This window comes from Athene cunicularia, assembly GCF_003259725.1.
Source record: "Athene cunicularia isolate RWA chromosome 11 unlocalized genomic scaffold, athCun1 chr11_part1, whole genome shotgun sequence".
NCBI classification, from domain to species: Eukaryota; Metazoa; Chordata; class Aves; order Strigiformes; family Strigidae; genus Athene; species Athene cunicularia.
Window position 1 is genome coordinate 951777 of NW_020799113.1, and position 19570 is coordinate 971346.

General features: G+C 46.8%; 1 protein-coding gene across 2 annotated transcripts; it reads right to left on the reverse strand.

The window, feature by feature from the left end:
- Window positions 1–558: 558 nt before the first annotated feature.
- On the reverse strand, window positions 559–18612 carry CRISPLD2 (cysteine rich secretory protein LCCL domain containing 2). 2 transcript variants are annotated; one of them, XM_026856813.1, is made up of 10 exons: window positions 18529–18570; window positions 18362–18408; window positions 14018–14343; window positions 8564–8682; window positions 6439–6571; window positions 6199–6314; window positions 4142–4242; window positions 2405–2563; window positions 1500–1560; window positions 559–901 (listed from the first exon to the last, which is right to left on the reverse strand). In XM_026856813.1, the coding sequence occupies exons 3-10, from the start codon at window positions 14258–14260 to the stop codon at window positions 820–822; spliced, it is 1014 nt and encodes a 337-aa protein (XP_026712614.1). In that variant the 5' UTR covers window positions 14261–14343; window positions 18362–18408; window positions 18529–18570; the 3' UTR covers window positions 559–819. The 2 variants fall into 2 exon arrangements, with proteins under 2 accessions (XP_026712614.1, XP_026712612.1); XM_026856811.1 differs by having other exon boundaries at window positions 18362–18612.
- Between the last annotated feature and the right edge of the window lie 958 nt (window positions 18613–19570).

The following is a 19570-nucleotide window of genomic DNA, read 5'->3' on the forward strand; positions in this document are numbered from 1 at the left end:
TTTTTTTTTTTTTTTTTTTTTTTTTTTTTTTTAAATAACAAACCCGTACATTTAGATACAATTTAGAAGAAAAACAGCACTGGAAATTAGCAACCGGTATGAAATATTTCCAGTTCTCAACAAAATATTCAAACCCAAAATATTTCTGCTGAAACCACTTGGAGGAGGTGGCTGTCTGCAATCACAGGAGTTGCAGGGCAAATATGTATCATGGGCGATACAGTCATGCACAAACAGTGAGAATGGGGAAAGCAAACATGCTTTTGCACAAAACCCCTTTTATCTTCAACCTTTCTTCACCGCCAAAATAGTTTTGATGGAAAAACAGTGCCAGGCTTTCTTTAGAAAATATCTTATAAATTATCTTTCTTCAAAAATTATCTTTCTTCAAAAATTATCTTTCTTCAAAAATTATTAATCACAATTAATTCAAGATCCAGCAGATCAGCCCAAAATATTATTTAGTTACAACATTTAACAGGGTTTTTTTTTGTGTGAAGTTTCTGTTCTGCCCCACACTAAAGAAGAGATCTTTTAAGAACTGTCCATCAATCCCCATCCCTCACTTTCCATGGTTTCATTGCACATTAAGGGCATTCATGATAAAGTCATGTCTGGAATCACTTTGCCTTTTTTTTTTTTTTTTTTTTTTTTTTTTTTCAATCACTAAGATGAGGAAAAATATAGATAATCTTTATATTAGCACCATTTTACAGCACCACAACTGGAGAACACGAAAAGCCAAATTACACTAGAATTTTTGGCATTTCCCATTTCTGTCATTACCACTCACTCCCCACAAATTACATCTATGAGCTATTAAAAGGTACTTACACTCTCATAATAAAATGTTCCAAAGATCTTTCCCTTACTGTACAAGCAGCCAGCTGGGCACAAATACCTAATAAAGATACATATCTTTGAGGGTGGCGAAAAAACAATTCAAGAAAAACAGATTTTGACTCTATTTCATTTAATAGTCATTCCATTCATTACACGCAACTCTTCCATTTAAAAACAAGATTGCAAAATAGCTACTTTTTAAAACAGTTTCTCCACCCTCCTTAAAAGCCTGACCAATATTTAGATTCTGTGGATTTGATTTTTCTCCAAGTGATAAACTGTCCTGTTCTTTGCAGAAACCTTAACCAGAAGTTCTCGACTGGCTGGGAGGGGACAAGCCATGAATTATTGGTCTGTCTTGGACAGCAATGGAATGCACGAAAGGCTCAAAAATTACTCTGCCCAAATTTATTAAATAATTTTGGATACCTGAAGCTGTGGGTCATCGTGGCTGAGTAAAATAAACTGAGTCACCTTATTGCTAGGCTTGGCTGAAGGGTTTGTATCAAGGCCTTTTTTTAAAAAAAAATAATAATAAAAAAATCTACCTAGATAGTCACAAAAAATAGTGTAGCCTATACTACATTTGCAAGAACTGGACAACTTTTAGGCCACTTTTTCCCACAGGGCTCCAAGAGGGATCAGTAAAACAGTACCTGTTGCATGTCGAGCCTCTGCATTTGTCTCTCATCTTGGTTTCACAGGTAATAACTTGCGCTGGGGAGAAAAAAAGAAAATAAATATTTTAAAAAGGAAAGAGACTGCCACAGCCTGCTCTCCAGCTACGGCGCATCTTTCCTGGAGGTCTTTGGTGCAGCAAGATAAAATCTTATCACAGACCAACCCAGCCTGGAGCAGTTCATGGCTCTTTAGCCCTTCACCTGAGACAGGTGTCTTTGGAAATGACTGCAAGGAAGAAAGATCTGACAGCTGAAGGCTTTGATTTACAGCCCCAGGTCTGCAGGCAGAGCCTCTCATTCTCCCTTTAATTACAGACTCTCGAGATGCTGGTAGATAAACTTGAAAAGGATGCAATGGCTTGCCTCACCTTGTTTTCACAATAAGTCTCTTTTAATTAACAGTGATTAGAAAACAACTGAGGAAGTACTAACAGCCCCACAACTAACTGCAGAAATCTTCCCAGGCAAGAAATAAAAAGCAACTCATCTAAAAAAAAAAAAAAAAAATGCTGCAAAGGGGGTAACTGCTGAGTGTGGAGTATTTTAAGTGGGAAATAAAACCAGTATTTCCAACTGATAACCGATCAGGGGACCTTGGGTTCATCAGTATGTCCTTGAGATGGCTGAAAAGAACAAATAACTATTGCAGATTGACATGCAGAAGGCACGAGTGGCTTTGGAAAGCTTTGCTTCCCCGCTTCTGGCAGGCTTCTGCTATAATGAACAGCTAATTTTCACACAGATTTACCTCCCCCTCCACTCAAACATCCTCCCAGTTGATTTTTTTTTTCCCCTGAGCCTTCTCATGGCTTTCCAACACCTTTTCTCATAGAGGAACTTAAAAACTTAGAGGAGGAGCTGAAAAAAAGAGACCGTCTTACTCATGTAGGAATCTGGGATGATTTTCTTGGTCTTGATGGATTTGCTGGGCTTGCTTTCCGGAGGGTAGAACCTCACTGGCTTTTGCTCTGCCACCTGCGAAATCTCCACTTCGTTAGTCTCATCCGTCTCGGTGATGACGGGATCTTCGTAACGATAATCTTGTTTGAAGAGGGGATTAAAAATAATTACAGCATGTTCACGTTGATGGGGAAGCCGGACGGGTTCGTATTTTGCGGGAGGTGATTTGGTTTGACAAGGATCTGCACTGCAATAGTTGGAAGCTCAAAAATGCCGAGGCTATTGCCAGGGCAGGCAGGGCACCGGGAGGGGAGAGTGCTCCTCTCCGTGCACCAAGTGGCATTTAGAGCATCTCACAATAAAGGCGTGAAATGATCCCCACTAATTAATGAAAAAAGTGCTGACATTTCTTCACCTGTTTCACATGCAGCTCTTTTTCTCTGGAGGAAAACACAAATCTGCTGAAGGGCAGGTGCAAAAAGAAGGCCCTAGAGTTTGGGAAGGTGGCTGACACTTCTCCTCCTCCCACCGGGGTTTGCTTCTCCAAATGACCCCATGAGCACAGCTCCAGCCCACGCCCCGGCAAAGCACAGGTCCTGCTACCCTGGGATCCCGGCTGTAGCGCCTGCGGTGGGTTCATCCCTCACTTTACCTCCTCCAGAGAACAAGCTGCCTGCCCTTGCAGCCAGGCAAAGGGATTTGGTGCCAGCAAATTTCATTCCTCTCGGCCAGTCCTACCCAAAACCCTGCACCGCTCTCATCCTCTGAGGAGAGGAAGGAGGGAAATCAAGGGATGATGGATGGTGGCTCTGAGAGGGCTCTTTCCCTCTCGCTGTACCACCGGGGCATCCCCTCCCCTCTCTCCTCTGCAGCCCACCTGCACCCTGGGGTCCTGCCCCCAAACCCCACAGGCTAAAAAATAAGAAATGCAGTGTTGCAGCAGAACAAGCCTCTGCTTTGGGCAAGTCTCCAGGGAACCTGCCTGTTTCTAAGAGCCCAGTTCTCTGCGAACCAAAACACACGGGAGAAGAAAAACGCCCTTACTACATGACCCCAGAAAATCCTGCGTGCCGTGGGGATGGCACAGCTTTGCTGGAGGTTGCAGCGTGGATAATATTTTCCATGCTATTGATCTCTATTCCGAGAAAACTCCACGGGTCGGGAAAAACTGTCCGTGATCCCCTCTCCTCCAAGAGACACGAATCGCTCTATTCATTTCGCAGCAGTGAAAAACCAAGGTGGGGAGAGAGGGAAACGCTCCGTGCCTGGCCCCCGAAGGAGCGGGGCAGGCGGCCAAGCTCTGCCCACCCACGTCGCCTCCGCTAAGCGCTGGAGAACATTCCCTTCCCAAACTAACCCCGCGAGGCCGGGATCGCTCCTGCCCGCAGCCTGCCAGCTCTCAAAACCCCGCCGGGGCTCCCGAGCCAAACCCATGGAAGCTCCGAGCAGCTCCTTCCCCCCGTCCAAACGCTCGCTCTCATTCTCACTGGGGAAAAACGCGTCGAATCCGAGCTCCAGATTTTTAAGCATTTCGGGGCTTTTTTTGGTTTCAGCAGCAGCCACTGATTTACCGCGTGTCACGACGGCGAAATATTAAGGATGACTAATTAGAAGGTGCATAAAGCTGCGGCTGCTTCTAATTCGAAGTTTCCAGGCATAAGTCTGCTGCAGCCTTTTCCCCCACTCAGGAGGGTGCCCCACGCCCCCCCTCCACATACCTTTGTAGCAGAGGTTGTTCTGGCAGCCTCCTCCGTAGCTCGGTGGGCACTCGGAGCAGGGGCGGCCGGTCTTGTATGGGGCTTCTCCTATCCAGTTGCCTCTGCGAGCACAGGGGCAACACGCACCCATCAGACACCCGAATACTCATCCAAACCCCAAGACTGCCTAGCACGAAGGGAGCGGGGAAAATGGGTGTTTCTGCTGCACTTGGATGGGGGGGCTGTAAAATGGGGAAAAGACGACCTGTCCCCACTCTTTCCATCCCCACGTTTGTTCTCCAGTGATAGCTCAGCAGCGTTCTGCCTCTACGTGCCTGACACTTGCCTTCACCTCTCTCGTTCGTCAGAGCCACAAGACTCCCACCATTTTCTGCAACACCCCAAGGAGCCGTCTGGGACAGCCTAGAGCACAGCTCTTACCCTTTAAAAGCTGATCCATTTTCCACCTGCAACCATTTCCAAACAGAAAAAAACACCAGACTCTCACTCATGCCAGATCATGTGGGAAGTGGAGCAGCACCTTGCACTCTCCCCTTACCCAATCTGGCCATCCTCAAGTCCCCAGTTTTGCCTCTGAGGCTGCAGAAACATCATCCTGGCCCAGAGCAACCAAGCAAATGCTAAACAAGCAGCCTAGGAAAGCCTTTTAAGAAAAATGTTCCTCCTCATTTCACCTCCAAGAGGACACTTTTAGGGTTTTACTGAAATAAATTGCGTACGGTGTCACTTTTACGTTAAACTCCAATATAAATACTGCGATCATATAAAAAGAAGTAAATCAATGGATTACTGCATTTTTCTCAAGAAACTACCCAGAAACAAAAGCCCCGTTTGGCGCTGTACTGCAAACTTTAGGGGCTGAGAAGGTTGAAGGAGCCAGAGTTCAGGCCATGGCTACGAACTCTTTGGCTACTGCTCTTTCAGCTGTCTCCACCTATAAGGCTAGATGAGGACAATGCGCACTGATGCCAGAGCAAAAAGATTAACAGAATCTGCAGAAATAGAGTATTTTTCCATCCAGCAGCCCTGAATGGATGACGTGCAAACAGCCCAGCCTGCTGCAGGAGCTCCATGAGAGATGGCGCGATCCCATGAGAAGAGCAGGTTATTAAATCCCACTAAACCACAAGCAGAATGTGCTCAGTAGTTAATGTGGGGAGAGGGGCTTAGGCAAACCCCCTGCAGGGCTCTGCCTGGATCGTGCTATCGGCTGTGTCCCCGCACATCTTATCTCCCTGCGTCATTCTGCCCTGTGACCTCCAGGAGACAGACACTTCCCAAGCCACTCCATTTATATATATCGTGATTTCTCTATTTTGCTTTGTCGCTAAGATTTAAATCACCAAGGACTGGGAATGTTTCTCCTATTAGCCATTAAAGCAGAAAATACTAATTGTCATTGCCAGGGAGGAAACTTCTCCTGGATGTAGCAGTCAAGAAATGGGATTTTCACTTTGAAATTTAATCCAACCATTGAGTTAACTGCATCAGTCAAGATTTAGCTTCTTTTTTTTTTTTTTTTAAGAATGGGGAGCTCGTTGGGTCTGGGATTTATCTCTTCGCAGCTCCTTGCAGCGGGCCCCAGCTCGCTTCGCTCCCACCAGCCGCTGCTGCAGGGCTGGCTCTGCACGAAGCAGTGGTGTGTTCAAACCAGCAGATTTAGCAGGGGGAGGGTGAAAACATGTCATGATACAGCAGCCTACCTGGGCTGGGCACAGAAGCTGAGCAGCATTAACCACCACCCCATCCCCTCCCACCCTGCGAGCGGCCGAGAGCGAGGAAGCCTGGCTCGGCAGCCAGGCCAGCTCCGTCCTGGCCATCTGCTCCTCCTTCCCATGGCAGCGACATCAAAGCTCCAGCCTGGCCCCAGCCCCTCATTCAGTTTTCCAGGCAATGCTCAGAAGTCTTGAACTAGCTCTGCGCTGCCGTCTAAAGAGAAAATTTAAAGCCACAACCATCAGTCTAGACTGCCTGAAATCTCTTCCCCAGATCCCGGGCTAGTTAAGCAACCTGCCGGTTTTAGGAAAGCTGGAGAGAGTCCAGCTCATCCGCCTTACTTCGGCGAGTAGTTGCAGACCAGGTAGACAGCATTCTCCCAGATTTCTCCCCAGACATTCATCTGCTTGCAGACGTTCACGGCACAGCCAATCTTGTTCGTCGTGGCCCAGACTATCTGCAAGTGCAAGGCGGTTATTGAAAATGGGGGAACTACCCCACTGTGGGCAGGCGTTGCAGCCACAGCCGGGACGTGGGGGGATGCAGAGATTGGAGGTACAAAAGCCCTTCATCTCCTTTACCTGGGTGTAATGTGTGCACATAGAGCCGGTGCATTTCTCCGGGCACCACGGGTTGCACTCGTGAGGATACGGGTATGTGTAATCTTTAACTTCGTCATACCAAGACTGGACATGGAAAGCTGGAGAGCGATACCTGAAGGAGGAAAGACAGTTTAAATCACAATGTTCTGGTCGGAGTTTTCAAACAATACCTGTAGCTTCCTGCCATGTTGTAAACCCAGATTTTTTTTAATGCAAGTTTTGCTAATTTTTATATAAGTTTGTTAAGGCAAGTTCCATTCATTGAGAAGCTGTTGCCTAAAGAACCGAGTAACGTGGTCTAACGAACAGGGGAAAAAAAAAAAAATCTAATTGGAAACGTTAAAGATGACTTCTTCCCTAAGATTCACAGCCTGGTCTGACTTTCTGTATTATTTATAGGTTTGACATGCCCTTCAAGTGCCGCTGACCTGAAACGTCCTCCTGACTTTTCCACACAGCTACAGAAAAACCTTCTAGTTTGGCGGAAAACTGTATTTTGAAAGTAAACAAGAAGTTAAGGTTTGCCAAACATCTTCAACCAAAAGCCATCGTGTACCTATTTTACCACCAGGCGATCTGCTAAATCTGGAAGTACACTAGCAGTCAGTACCGTAAGACCTTTGAAAGGGAGTGGGCTTCACGCTCACACCAAGAGCTGGTGCACGACACCCCCCCCACACCTTTTACTGAAGCAATTTCCCTCTGCACCAAGACGCTGCGTGAGCTTTGTGCAAACCCTGCACCAGATCTTGCAGTCTGTGGCAGCCCTGATGCTACTCGTGCTGTCTGGGGCAACACACGGGGTGTTAAAACTACCTGTAGGAACTCAGACGCGTTTTGCATACACCGAGAGCAAACGGAGCGTTCTGCAGATTCTGTATCGAAGCAAAGCGGCGCTTCAAACCCAACCACTTTTTCTTGCTTTCAACAGCTCACACGAAGCAAGCAGCCAGAGGTACAAATGATACCATTACCAACTGGAGTTTGCTCTTTCAGCCAACTCTTCATTTAAAATCGTTCATTAGAGGTATTTTAGAAACGTTAATCTCATGATGTCATTAAGTGAATACTTTCCGAATCCTATTTTACGGGAGAGGAAATTGAGGCAATCAAGTTATGGCCCGTTCCTGAAAAAACTGAGATAAATGCGATTTCTTTTTCCTCTCAGTGACTGAAAAGGGAGCAAGATTGGATCTACTTCCATCAGTAACCCACGGCCATCCTGAGCACTTGTAGAAGAGCCAAGAACAGCACGATCTGTTGATTTTGTTTCCAATGGATTAACCATTCTACTTTCCAATCATTATTTAATCCTGCCAACAAAGATGGGCTCGATTTTTATATCGGGCTAATTTCACACCAGCAAATTTCCATTGCTTTCAACCAAGTTCTAGCTGATTTACAACAAACATAAATGCATTTCCACCCATTAGGGCTCCTGAGCACGTACAAAAGGTTTACTCTACAAAGCACGCTTAACTTACAACAGGCTTAACAATAAACAAATTTCACCATGAGATGGAGAGGCAAATCCATTCGGAAGCCTTAATGTCAACTTTCCTAGCTGGGTTAACAGCTCTAGGTTGAAAGCCTTCCCCAGGAAGTTGAAAACAAAAATCTGCAAAGTGTTTTCAGTAAACAGAGATTAGAAGCTGGATAAATATTTATGAGAAATACAACAAGAGATAATTAAGTTCTGAACTAGCAGCTGAGTCCAGACGTTGTTCCTGAGAAACTTCAGCTTTCAGCCGGTTCTCCGCACGGTGCCAGAAAGCCCCCTGAAACCACAGATTTAGGAGCTGGGTTATGGCTTCTGAAACGCTTTCCTTAAGGAGTAAGGGTGACCTTGAGCACTTTAAAGCTGATTTACCCAGATACATCAATCCATGGAGCAACCCACATCAGCGGTGGTTTGCTGGGAACAGTCAGCTGAAGGTGGCTGTGGATGGTTTTGCTATAACCATTTCACCACAGCAATAGCAATTCAGCTTTTCCCCGTCTCTCCAGTGCTCTAAGCATCAGCAAGGCAAACCTTTCCAGCTGGTTGTAAAGGAGGATCAGTGAACGGCTCTTTACAGTGAGTTTGTAGCACCTCAGCTCTTACCTGCCCCAGTGAACCGCCAAGTTCTGTCCAATTGACCTGATGAGGGCACTAGGCCCATGGTCCCAGATGCACTGCTGAGCCCAAGCGTGGGCTGATCTTTCCAGCTCATCATCCCAGGTCTGCAGGGTGTGGGGAGAGAAAAGAACGGGTGATTCATCATCTCAGGCTTACTAGATCAAGAGACTCAACCAACAGCAGTTAGCAAAGAAAGACTAAATTGCAGCTCACCCCGGTGTCTGGCCTGTCCTTATGAAAGCAGCACATCTCAGTGATGTGCCCTAACCCAAAAGCAAGTTTCTCGAGATGTTCCCCTGCCATGGAAATGCAGGGCACTAAAGGGTCTATTATTTCTCCTCCTTGATGCCATGGTTCTTAGGAGATGCTTTGCATAGGTCAGCAGAAAACATACCTGGGGGGATCTTAAGAACCCATCTGACTGTCCACGCTAAAACACAAGATACTCTTAGCAGGTGTTTTTCTAATCTGTTCAGAAAAAAAAAAAACAACCCAAAACAACCAAAACCATCAAGGGTGGAGATCCCAGCACTTCCTCGTAGCACCTATTTCAGTGAGCCGACATGCAGTCAGTGCTCTGATGTAGTTCGGCGTGATTTTCCATCCATTGTCCTTCCTATCAGGACATTTCCATCAAGGGGAACTCCAGGAGTGGATGTGTTCCTGCCCTCCACTGCCAACACACCTGGAGATTTTTTGCCCAACCTCTTAATCAAAGGATGTGGGTCTGAGCCTCCTGGTCCCATCTCCCTTTCTCCTTCCAGAATAACTGTTGAGTCCTCCAATGGGTCCAGTCAAGCTTAACAGAGGTGGCAAAGTCCCAGGGCTGTTAAGCCAACGTGACTCTCACTGAAACACATATCAAGTGTCAAACCCCGTTCATGTTTCCACTGAGGGAAGGATATTGGTGTGAGATCAGTTCTCCTTGACTATCACCCATCTGTAAGCTAAACGAGAGCTCAAACGTGATACAAAGGCAAATAGGAAAGCGGGTTTCATTGGCTCCACTGCCCAGGTGTGTACTTGTTTGAAAGGCCAAACTTGCTGAACCCAGTAGACAGTGACCTGAATTCATTGTGTAATAACTGATGGTTGGTCTATTCAGAAAGTCCTTAGAGAATAAATCGTTGGGATTAAAATATTACCGCACATTCCTACAAATAAAACCAAAAGGAAAAGAGGTCTTGTAATGTGTCTCCAGCCCGTTCATGTGCCAGTCCAAGATTATGTCCTCTTTGGAGGATCACAGCCAGCTGGTCTTTCCAAATACCATCATCTCCAGAAGAAAAGCATCTTCTGATCTCAAACATCTCAAAGGACGTGTCAGAGCCCGTTTGGAGGACTAGAGGGCATTTAGGCTTTCAAACACATTTAAAAAAAAAAAAAAAACAAAAAAAAAACCAAACATCAAGTGCTCATTCTGAGTAAGTATCTGAACACAGTCTCGGGCAGTTGTAACTGGGATGGGGACGGACTGCGTGTCCCTGGCTGAGACGACAAGAAAATGCCGTGTCTCCTGGAACCTGGTGTGTCTGCCCCATCTTCGTAAGGCAAACATGAGCTCATCTAACTGAGCTAACAGCGCAGACCTCCAAGAACAGCTTATCATCAAGCATGCTCGGCAACCCAAATTCCAACATCCCAGAGCTGCTCTGACCTCATCAGCTTGGCTTTGAACTGACCAGTAGCCAAGCAAATTCATGTCAGTCTGCAAAACCCTGTGCAGACAGAGCTCTGAACAGAGGGAATAAAAATCATTTTCCGACTCAGCCCTCCAGCTCCTGGAAGGTGTATGGGATCTGACCCACCACACACACACATTTCCAAACCTCTCTTCGAGCAGACTATTGCAATTGTGCCTAGACACAGTTTTTTGTGGTCTCCCACTTTCTGCACTAGGCAATGACCAGCCCGCAATCCACCTTCCCATCCAACGCAGCAGCCACAAAAACTCTCCCAAGACGTTACGCGCTGTTCGTACTTCAGACTTTACAGCAGAGCATTATTCCCTGCAGCCTCAAAGGCAAAGATGTTCCAAATCTCCTAATTTAATGCAGAGATATTATGAGCAATAGGCCATTAAGTGAAAATTGATGTGAACATATGCATTATATCTTCCTTTGATGCCTACGGATAAAATAAATTAACTCGGACAAAAGATATTCAACAGGCAATTGGGAATGAGCTGCATCTTTGCATGGCTTTGTGTTTGATGAGTAGAGAAGCTCATTACTGCAGGCGTCAGATTACAAAGCCATCCCATTTAAATTAGAGCAGTTATTTGCCTCTTGCTTCTCAGACGTGAATGTGGTCAGGAGGCTGGAATTAAAAAAAAAAAAAAAAAAAAAAAAAGATATTTCAGACTTTCCCAGCTATGCTTGCAAGAATTCTTTATGCCAATATTCAAAGCAGTATTTAGGAAGACTACTGGAGAGACAGTGTACACCTATGCTCATTTTCCTTCTCAAGCGGAGATTGAGAAGCCTTCAGGTATGTGGGATCCCAAGTGATTTAGCACATGGACTCTCTTTTTCACTCCTGCAAATTTGCAATGGCCTTTCAAACTACAGTATACCCTGTATGTGTAAAATACATGCACGGATACACACACTATGCTCCAATTTGTAGGTTCAGATTTAATAATAATACACCCCACAAGGAGTCTACTTAGCCTAACTAGTCTGTAAACCTAACCCCAGACACCTGAATTGCAGCGATCACGTTATTCATTTTTCTCCACAGCTTAGACTTTGTGCAATACTGACAATTTACTTTTAAAAGTTCCACAAGAGTCTAGGACTGACATGTGCTGGCAGAAGCTTGGCTATGCTTTGCTAACCCACACAGAAATACCGTCCCACCCCGACAAGGAAAGTCACCACCATAGTTTAGAGGAAGGATGCGTACCTTATACATGAAAAATAACGATTTACCTTCCAGCAATCTGTACTGAGAACGACTTAGTTTTATCCAGCTGTCTTTGAGGCCTCCACAAGAAGAAAGATTTCTGCCTTTCATCACTGCTGGAAGCCATCTGACTAAGCCATCCTAACAGGCCAAGATGTCTCAGGAACTATTATGTCGTTTTTACTCTGGATTCATTAACAAGGAGTTTGTTTTGGTCTTGGCACCCATCCACTGCCATGACTGCTGACATGAAGTCCCAACACACAGTGAAAACATCGGCCATAAAGCTGTTGGAGGGGTTGAGGTAATTCTGTGTTTGACCAACTTTGTCAGACGCACGCTGCTCACTCATCTTCCATTAACACTGAATACCCGCGTTGACTTTCAATTAATTATACAAACCCAGCAGCAAAACTCTTTGTTTCTTAATTTCTTCACTTTACCTTTATCCCATACGCTCCTAATTCTTTCGATCTCCAGCTAAGTCATGGGACTTACTGTGTTATTGCTTTCTTATTAACAGCCCCCACCAACTGATGTTCATCCTGTAGTAGATAAGTATCTCCCTTTCCTGGAATACGTTAGCTTCTCTTGCCACATTAAATCACTTAAACGCATCAGATACAGAGCTGGGAGAAAGGACTTTTCACAAGGCAGTGTTTGGAGATTGATGGGCAAGAACAACTTCTACCGACTTATCCGCAGATTAGACTACACGTTGCCTGTGAAGCTCCACACCGGCACCGAAGGAAAAGAGAAAAGTTTATCTACGGTACTCAAGACAGACCATCCTCTTAAACGAGTCCAAATGAGAAATGTCCTATGCAGAACAAAGGATTAAAGTGAAATTCACGTTCAGAATATACACCAGCATTTCCAAGTAATATTGGGTAAACACGAGTACGTGAAAGGCTGATTATAGCCTTTCCAAGCAGCACCATCTCATACTCAGCTTCTTTCTTCACAGCATATAAGGCCCTTTCATTTACCCTCAATCGCCCATAAAAACCACTAGAAAAGCACACTGAGCAAAGCAAATAGAAAAGCATAACCACACTGCAAGTGTAAACAGCAGGCGGCCAGTGGGCAGTCCTCAACGGCAGCCCTCTCAGATCCGCGAGCCAACCAAAACACGTTTGGCTTTCTCAGGCTTTGTGTTTACTTTTCTGGAAATTAATCAGGTCACCTCTTCTCTGGCAGTGCCCTGCCTGTAGGACGAAGTGAGAGCCCACTGAGAGATACACAAAGCACCGGTTCTTAGAAAGGCGGGAGATTTCTGACAAAAGCGGGGTGAAAGATCAGCAGTGCGAACGCTCGTGGGGACCAAGTGATGCTCAGTTGTCCTTCCTCATGGTCTTCTGCCCTCCCTTTTCCCTACAGTCACAACGGGCGAGTTTTCCATTTGCTGACCGATTTCAGCACAGCTGGCAAACAATTTTATATAGCATTCAGCGTACTTTTCTTCTACCCTTTTAAACATGGTCTTAACAAATCATTAATCGTTTAATCTGTCAGCAGGGAGCACACGGTTGAAGTCAGACTAGTTTCAGTCATAACTGTATTTGCACATTGGGAAAAGGCGTGCACGCGCGCACACACACACACACACAATTATTTGCCTACAGCATTTTCTGGCCCCGCAATATTTTGATGGCACATCAAAAATAGGTCAAAGTAGGGTCTCTGGCATCAGGTGGAGAAAAAAAAAAAACTATTCATCTGAATTGTTGACGGTAAAGGCATTTTTCAAACTCATACTTTTAAGTTCTCCCTCTGAAGTGGGAGAATACATTGACCAAACTTATTTTTGGTTTCTTGAACTACAAAAATCCAGTAACACTGCCCCATCCACCCGTGAACTCCCAAAGTTTTTCCAGCTATTTCCAGTGATTGAAATTCTTTGCAGATGGAGGCACACTCCTCAAGCCCCGTTTCTCTAAGATCCTGAGCAGATTCCCAGCAGCATCAGGGATGCTTGGCTCCCATTGTTAATCTCTGGAGATCACTGTACGACAAAAGGGCAGATGCTACCTCCAGCACTGGGTGGTAGCTGACGGCAACTCAAAGACCTTTAGAAGTTTCTTTGAGCAGGCTGTGGTGTCCCAAAACACCAGTCACAGCGGTCTGAAAGCCTTCACAGGGAGAACGTGGGTTAAACACTAGGGAAAATTTGATGCTTTTATGACATTAAGGTAATGGAAGAACCTGCTGAGGCAGGCTGTGGAATTACCATCACTGGAGATGTGTCCAGGGCTGGGCCAGACGCTAGTTTATGAATAATGGAACCAGTCCTGAAACTATGCAGCGGATGGACTTGATGACCCATTAGTGGCCCTTTCCAACCAAAACAGTCCAATGATCTAAAGCATCGCTCACTCTGGAATGAAACTGTTCCAGGAAACCTCTTGAGAAAAAATTACTTTAGAGGAAATTTGCTACAACTCTTACACTGTAAGGAAAATTAAAATAAAAACTGAACAAGAAAAAAAAAAAAAGGTAATAATAAAGGTAGGTATCAGGAGCTAGACTCACCATGTATTCCATATTAGAGGCCACTGGGTACACCTGGCCTCTCAGTTTATTGTGGAGCATCAGTATCTCCTGTCTGTCTGAGAATAAAATTGCTCTCTTGGATCTGGAGTGAGTTTCCCCATCCTGATATTTACTCAGAATGTTCTCCAAGTGACTCGAGTTGGGCAAGATAAAGCATTCAGCTGCCTTTGTCAGGAGCAGAACACATCCAAAAGGAAGGATCCAAGGCAGGGCAGGATTCATGCCGCCTCCTCCTCGGCCAGCAGAAGCGGAGACGAAGACGACTGTAGGTTTTCTTGCAGGGTCTCCTGTGGCTCAGCGCGGGTCTGGATTTTGGGGAGAAACAGGCAGTTGGGTTAGTGCCAGAGAAGCTCTCAGTGAGCGTGTCCCCCAACAGCAAAGCCGCACGACCCAGATTTTTTGCTTGGAAAAGAGCGGTGCCTACAGCCTAAGCAATTATCCTTCACTCCAATGACAGGAAGACCTGAACATCACCCTAAGTGATGGGAACTCAGTTTACTACACCAGGGACCTCCACTGACGTTGCGTTGGGAGCGAGCGTTACCCAGGCACAGCGGCGGATGCCTTCTCCTCCAAAAATGCCAGTGTCATCCAGCAATGCCCAGCAGCTCTGAATAATCCCAGCTCCATCCCTTCGCACGCAGGAAGGGGAGACATTTGAAGCTATTCGCCCAAAGAGCATCTGGTAAAGCGGAGAACAGATAGGAATAAAAGGGAAAGTAAAATTCCCAGCAAGCTGGATCGCAGAGGTCAGACATCAGCAAGAGCTATTTTGGAGGCCCCCGCTCTGCCAATAGACTCCAGCAGAGCAGCTGCCAGACTCCGTGAAAGCAGCTGTTTATTGGAAATGTCAGCGTACCGTCGAACAACCAAAATCCCCGCTGGTGAATGACGCACCGGGGTGTTCTCGCTGACGCGTCGCTGTACGGCGCGCGGGAGCGCGGCCAGCGATAGGAATTATGACGGATTAGGAGAGGAGCCGGAGCACCCATCCTCCCCCAGCCAGATCAGGTGTTCCCCTGCACGCTCAGTAGCCATCGGCACTGAGGGCTTGGAGACATGATCTTGATTTGGTCATTGCTGGGTTTGAACGGCTTCAGTTAATCCCCAATCCCCTCCCCTGCTCCATGGCGCTCCCCTTCCACCTGCCACTTCCAAACTCTTCCTCCCTTCCTCTCCCCGCGGCCCTGACTTCTCCATCTAATGAGCCTTGCATGTCTTGGCTGATTTTATTTAGATCGTGAGCTATCCAGGGAAGGAAATAGGTGCTGCTGCATGGCTCCGCAGCACCTAGAGCTCTGCAGGTGGGGTCTAAGAGCCACTAAGAGCAGAATAATCCATTGGGGCAATCAACATCGTGCAAACACAGCATCCTCTCTCCTTAGGGCTAAACTTTGGAAGAAAGCTTCCTCATCTGTCTTCACCACCCGGCAAGGATCTGGTTTTGACAGCGTTGTTAAAAGACACGCTGAAAGCGTTCTTACACAGCGTCAGGAAACAAACCCCAGGTTAGCGGGGATTATCCGAGAAGATTCAGACCAGTGACGTGGGGTTTGGGCACACCGAGACTGGATAAACTGGAAACCACCCAAAGCAGGAAGCTCCCAGCTGGAAAAGCTACACTTGAGCACAAAGTCCCCAAACCCTGTTCCCCAGAGCCAGCACAACAGCGTCTGCAGAGGACAGCAGCAATCACAAGGTGCTTTGCACAGGTGAAGACCCTCCCCCCCCCAAAAAAAAATCTCTGAGGCCACTGAGAACCCCTGAAAACTTCTTTGCTCTCTACCCAAAAGAGACAAAGTCCCTGTTTGAGGCTTCTTCCTTGTACTGTATTAAGGCAGATGAAAACCATCTGCCCTCAGCCTCTCTCCAGGCAGAGCATTAAGCCTTTCCCTCAGTCGAACAATGCAGAAATGTAATTTGCTCAGTTTAAGTAGCAGCTTCTCATTATTCCCTGCTCTGCAGAGCAAGTCGAACACACACGCCTTGTCCCCAGCTCTAGACACACCTGAAAGACAGGACGTTTGGCGGCGGCGGGACAAATATTGCTTTAACCTCATCCTCTCCTCAGCCCTGTTTGTTGGCATTTGCTCCCCCCCCACCCCCAAAGTAGAAGCCCAACTTTCTAACCCAGCTAAAGAATGGTAGGGGATGCAAAACGGGCTGTTGCTTTTGTAGACTGTCTGACCTAAATTCAGGGAACAATTCCTACTTTGAGGCACTTCCCTAAGAGTTTAAAAATAGATGCTCTGCCACAGCCGTTTACAATGTGACCATTTAGCAGAGGCAATTTTAACTGCAGCCTGCCCTGTAGGTAGAGCAGGCAGGAACAGACAGCTAATATACACTGCAGTTGTACCCCTTCATTTGGCCGGGTGCCCTTTGCTAAATAGGAGACCGTATCCACCACCCATTTAAGGCAAACACTGAACTTACAGAAAGGGCAGCTTGAAAAAAAAAAAAAAAATCAGCTGTAACATCTGAAAGGCCAGAGGAGCTGCCCCACTCACGGCTACGCAACGAAGCCAACACGTCTGGCTTCGTGATCCAGCCAAAACCTTGCAACAGATGGCGCATTATTCCTCGGGATGTTCTGCCCTGTATCCCATTTGCGAGCGGGGGGATACTAGCACCTCTCTAAAATTAAGTCACTTTGGCAGTGTCGTCTTTTTTCACTTGGCGTGTGCAGGTCCCTTCCTCTGCTTTGGCTCGAGGTGGGGAGTGCTGAGCATCCAAAGGGAGGATGAAGTGATCAGAGGGGGACAGGGAGCAAAGAGCTCCCTGGCCAGATTAATTGAGAGCAGCAGAAAGATGCTGACATTTCAGCAAACGCTCATTGATTTCAGATGTCCATCCACTAATGTCCTCGTGCCCAGGTGCAACAAAACCCTCAGACATGTGCTAAAGCTCAGCCCAAGTGCCCTGCAGAGCTGGGGCGATGCCTCCGGGCTGCATCAGGAACTCCTCACCGGGGAAGATTGAAATCATATTGCCTTTGAGCTGGGATTTATTTGGAGAAAATTATCAGCTGACAGTCAGCTGAGGAAGTCTCTGCTGTTGTTTTCAAGGGTTCAAGAGGAGCATTAGAACAGCCTCCCTTTAAACACATCAGGCCCTTGATACTGGTGCCAGGTAAACATCTGGGAGCAATCAGAAACGAGTGAGTCAGCAGAAACCAACTCCTTAATATGCTGTAAAGCCTGTCCAAACTGGGGACAAAGGGGAGGCCTTCTTCTGGGGTCTGAGGAAGTTAAAAAGCAGCACCGGACTTTGGAAAAGATTATTTTTAGAAAGCTATTTCCCCAGCTAATGGATGGTGTCTGCATTTCACAGAAAGCAGAAGAGCTGGTAGCATTTGAAGCCTGGCATGCCACGCTGCCTGCTAAAGCCACATGCAGGCAGACTTCTGTACTTCATTATGTCCTCACTTCACCTTACTCCTTACAGCTATTGATCTTTAACACACAAGTGGGTGTCTACTCCTTGATTACGGATGACATTTGCAGCTAAAACAACCCAGGACCTGCAGAGTTATACATGGAACAAGCTGACAGGGCAGGAAAATGCAAGACTTAGCAGGGGATACCAGCAAAGCATCTGAAACAGCAGAGCAGAAAGAGCTTTTAACCTCTACAAAGACATTCAGTGCTAAAGCTACAACACACTTAATGCACTAAACACCAGGTCATCTCTTCAACCGAGATACACACGCTTCAAGCTTTGAAGAATCGTGTTGGCTTCACAAGGAAAGTGGGATGACAAGTTCCCTTGACACAGGACATAATGTTGTCTGCACAGAACACACTATGCATTCAGCCTCTTCGTGGGCCAAAACATCTGGCTCTTCCATCACAGTCCACTCCCACAGAAACTGAAGTGGGTGAGTTTCTACGCAAAACCACACGGAAAACCCACCGGTAACAGACACAACATGTGGCAACGCTGTGAAATTCCTTTTAGGCAGGACTTTAGAGCAGAGTTGCATAAACACAGGCTTCCTGGGGCAGACTAGGTGTGCCCATGGGTTGTCAGCTATTGGAGACTGCTACAGCATCCCGTGGATATTTTCTGTTTGTGTAGAAATCCACTCTTGCGCTTGCAAACTCCTCCCATTCATTCAAGATTAACGTTTATTAATCTCGCATTAAGCTCTGCAAAGCATCCCTAAGGGAAACTCAGACAGCATTGCGCTATTTTATACCATTCAGGCAACTTTTTGGAGAAGTTACTAAAATTGTGCCTTCTTAATAGAGAAGTTTCTTGCACACACCCCCAACCCCTCAAACCACAGTTCAGAAGCAGGGACCAAAAGCTTACACTTACCTCGTCGAGTATTTCCTGGGGACTTGGGATTTGTAGCTCCTCCAAGCCTGCTTGTGGAAAATAAATTATATATCTGAAATATTTAAACGAGGAGGAGGGGGGGAAAGGATGAAATAAGCCTTAGGAGGTGCGAGGAATGCAAGGTCTCTCAGCTCAGCAGCTCCTACCAACTGCAGTCTCACAGAGCTCCCCAGTGGTATTTATGCTCTCCAGGCAAAAAGGACAACCCTGGATCATCCTGTTTGGCAAGGGGCCTGTAGTTATAACAAAAAAAAAAAAAAAAAAAAAAAAAAAAGACTGGGGGGGGGGACGACCAACACGAAAAGGAGGCAGGAGCAAGGAGGAGAGGGGTGTCGCTTGGGAGCTCAGCAGTTTGAAGATAGTCATTGGGACTTAGAAAATTAGGACCATCCTCCCAAAGGCTGTAACGCAACACCCAGGGAGGGGGAGAGGAGGAGGAGGAGTGCAAGCAGACGATCGTATAAAAGGTTTTGCTTTGCTTGCCCCCGCAGTCAGCTCTCGGGCAGAGCTCGCAGCCCGGCGGGGTCCCAGGGCCACAGGAGCATCCTCCCTGCTGCCAAGGGGGCACCGCCACGCCTCAGCGAGGGGCTCTGGAGATGAGGGAGGGAAAATTCAAGAAAGGGGGTTTTCTGCAAGAGGCTAAAGCCAGCTGTCTCCTCTCAGCTGCCAGGCCAGCCGTTTCCAGCTCTCCCCCAGGAAAATCCCACAGCGTGTCCCGCTGCTCCGGGGCTGAGACAGCTGTGCCGGACCCCGCGGCAGAGCGGGGTCCCCAGCTCCGGCAGGGGTTGCTGAGCTGGCTTCCAGCTGCGGTCCAGCCTCCGGCAAAGCCCGCAGAATCCCCCTTTTTTGTTCCAGAGCTGGGCATTTGCTGGGAAACAGGAGATTTATCGCTCTGCCATTTGTTCCCAAAGCTCTCCCAGCGCCGACATCCCCCAACTACATGCACGGTCCAGCCCTGCCGCTCTGGCGCCACAGCGGGAATTACAGAGAATAAAGAAAATCAAAAGTTAGTGAGACATCTCGGCAAGGCTCACCTCCTCCGCTGCACCGCTGATGCCCCAAAAGCCCCAGCTTTTGCATGAGTCCACTGTTGAAACACGGGTTTATTGCCTGTGAAAGGAAACGATTGAGCAAAAGACAAGCTGAAAGTTCTTTTTTTTTTTTTCTTCTTTTTTTTTTTTTTTTAAG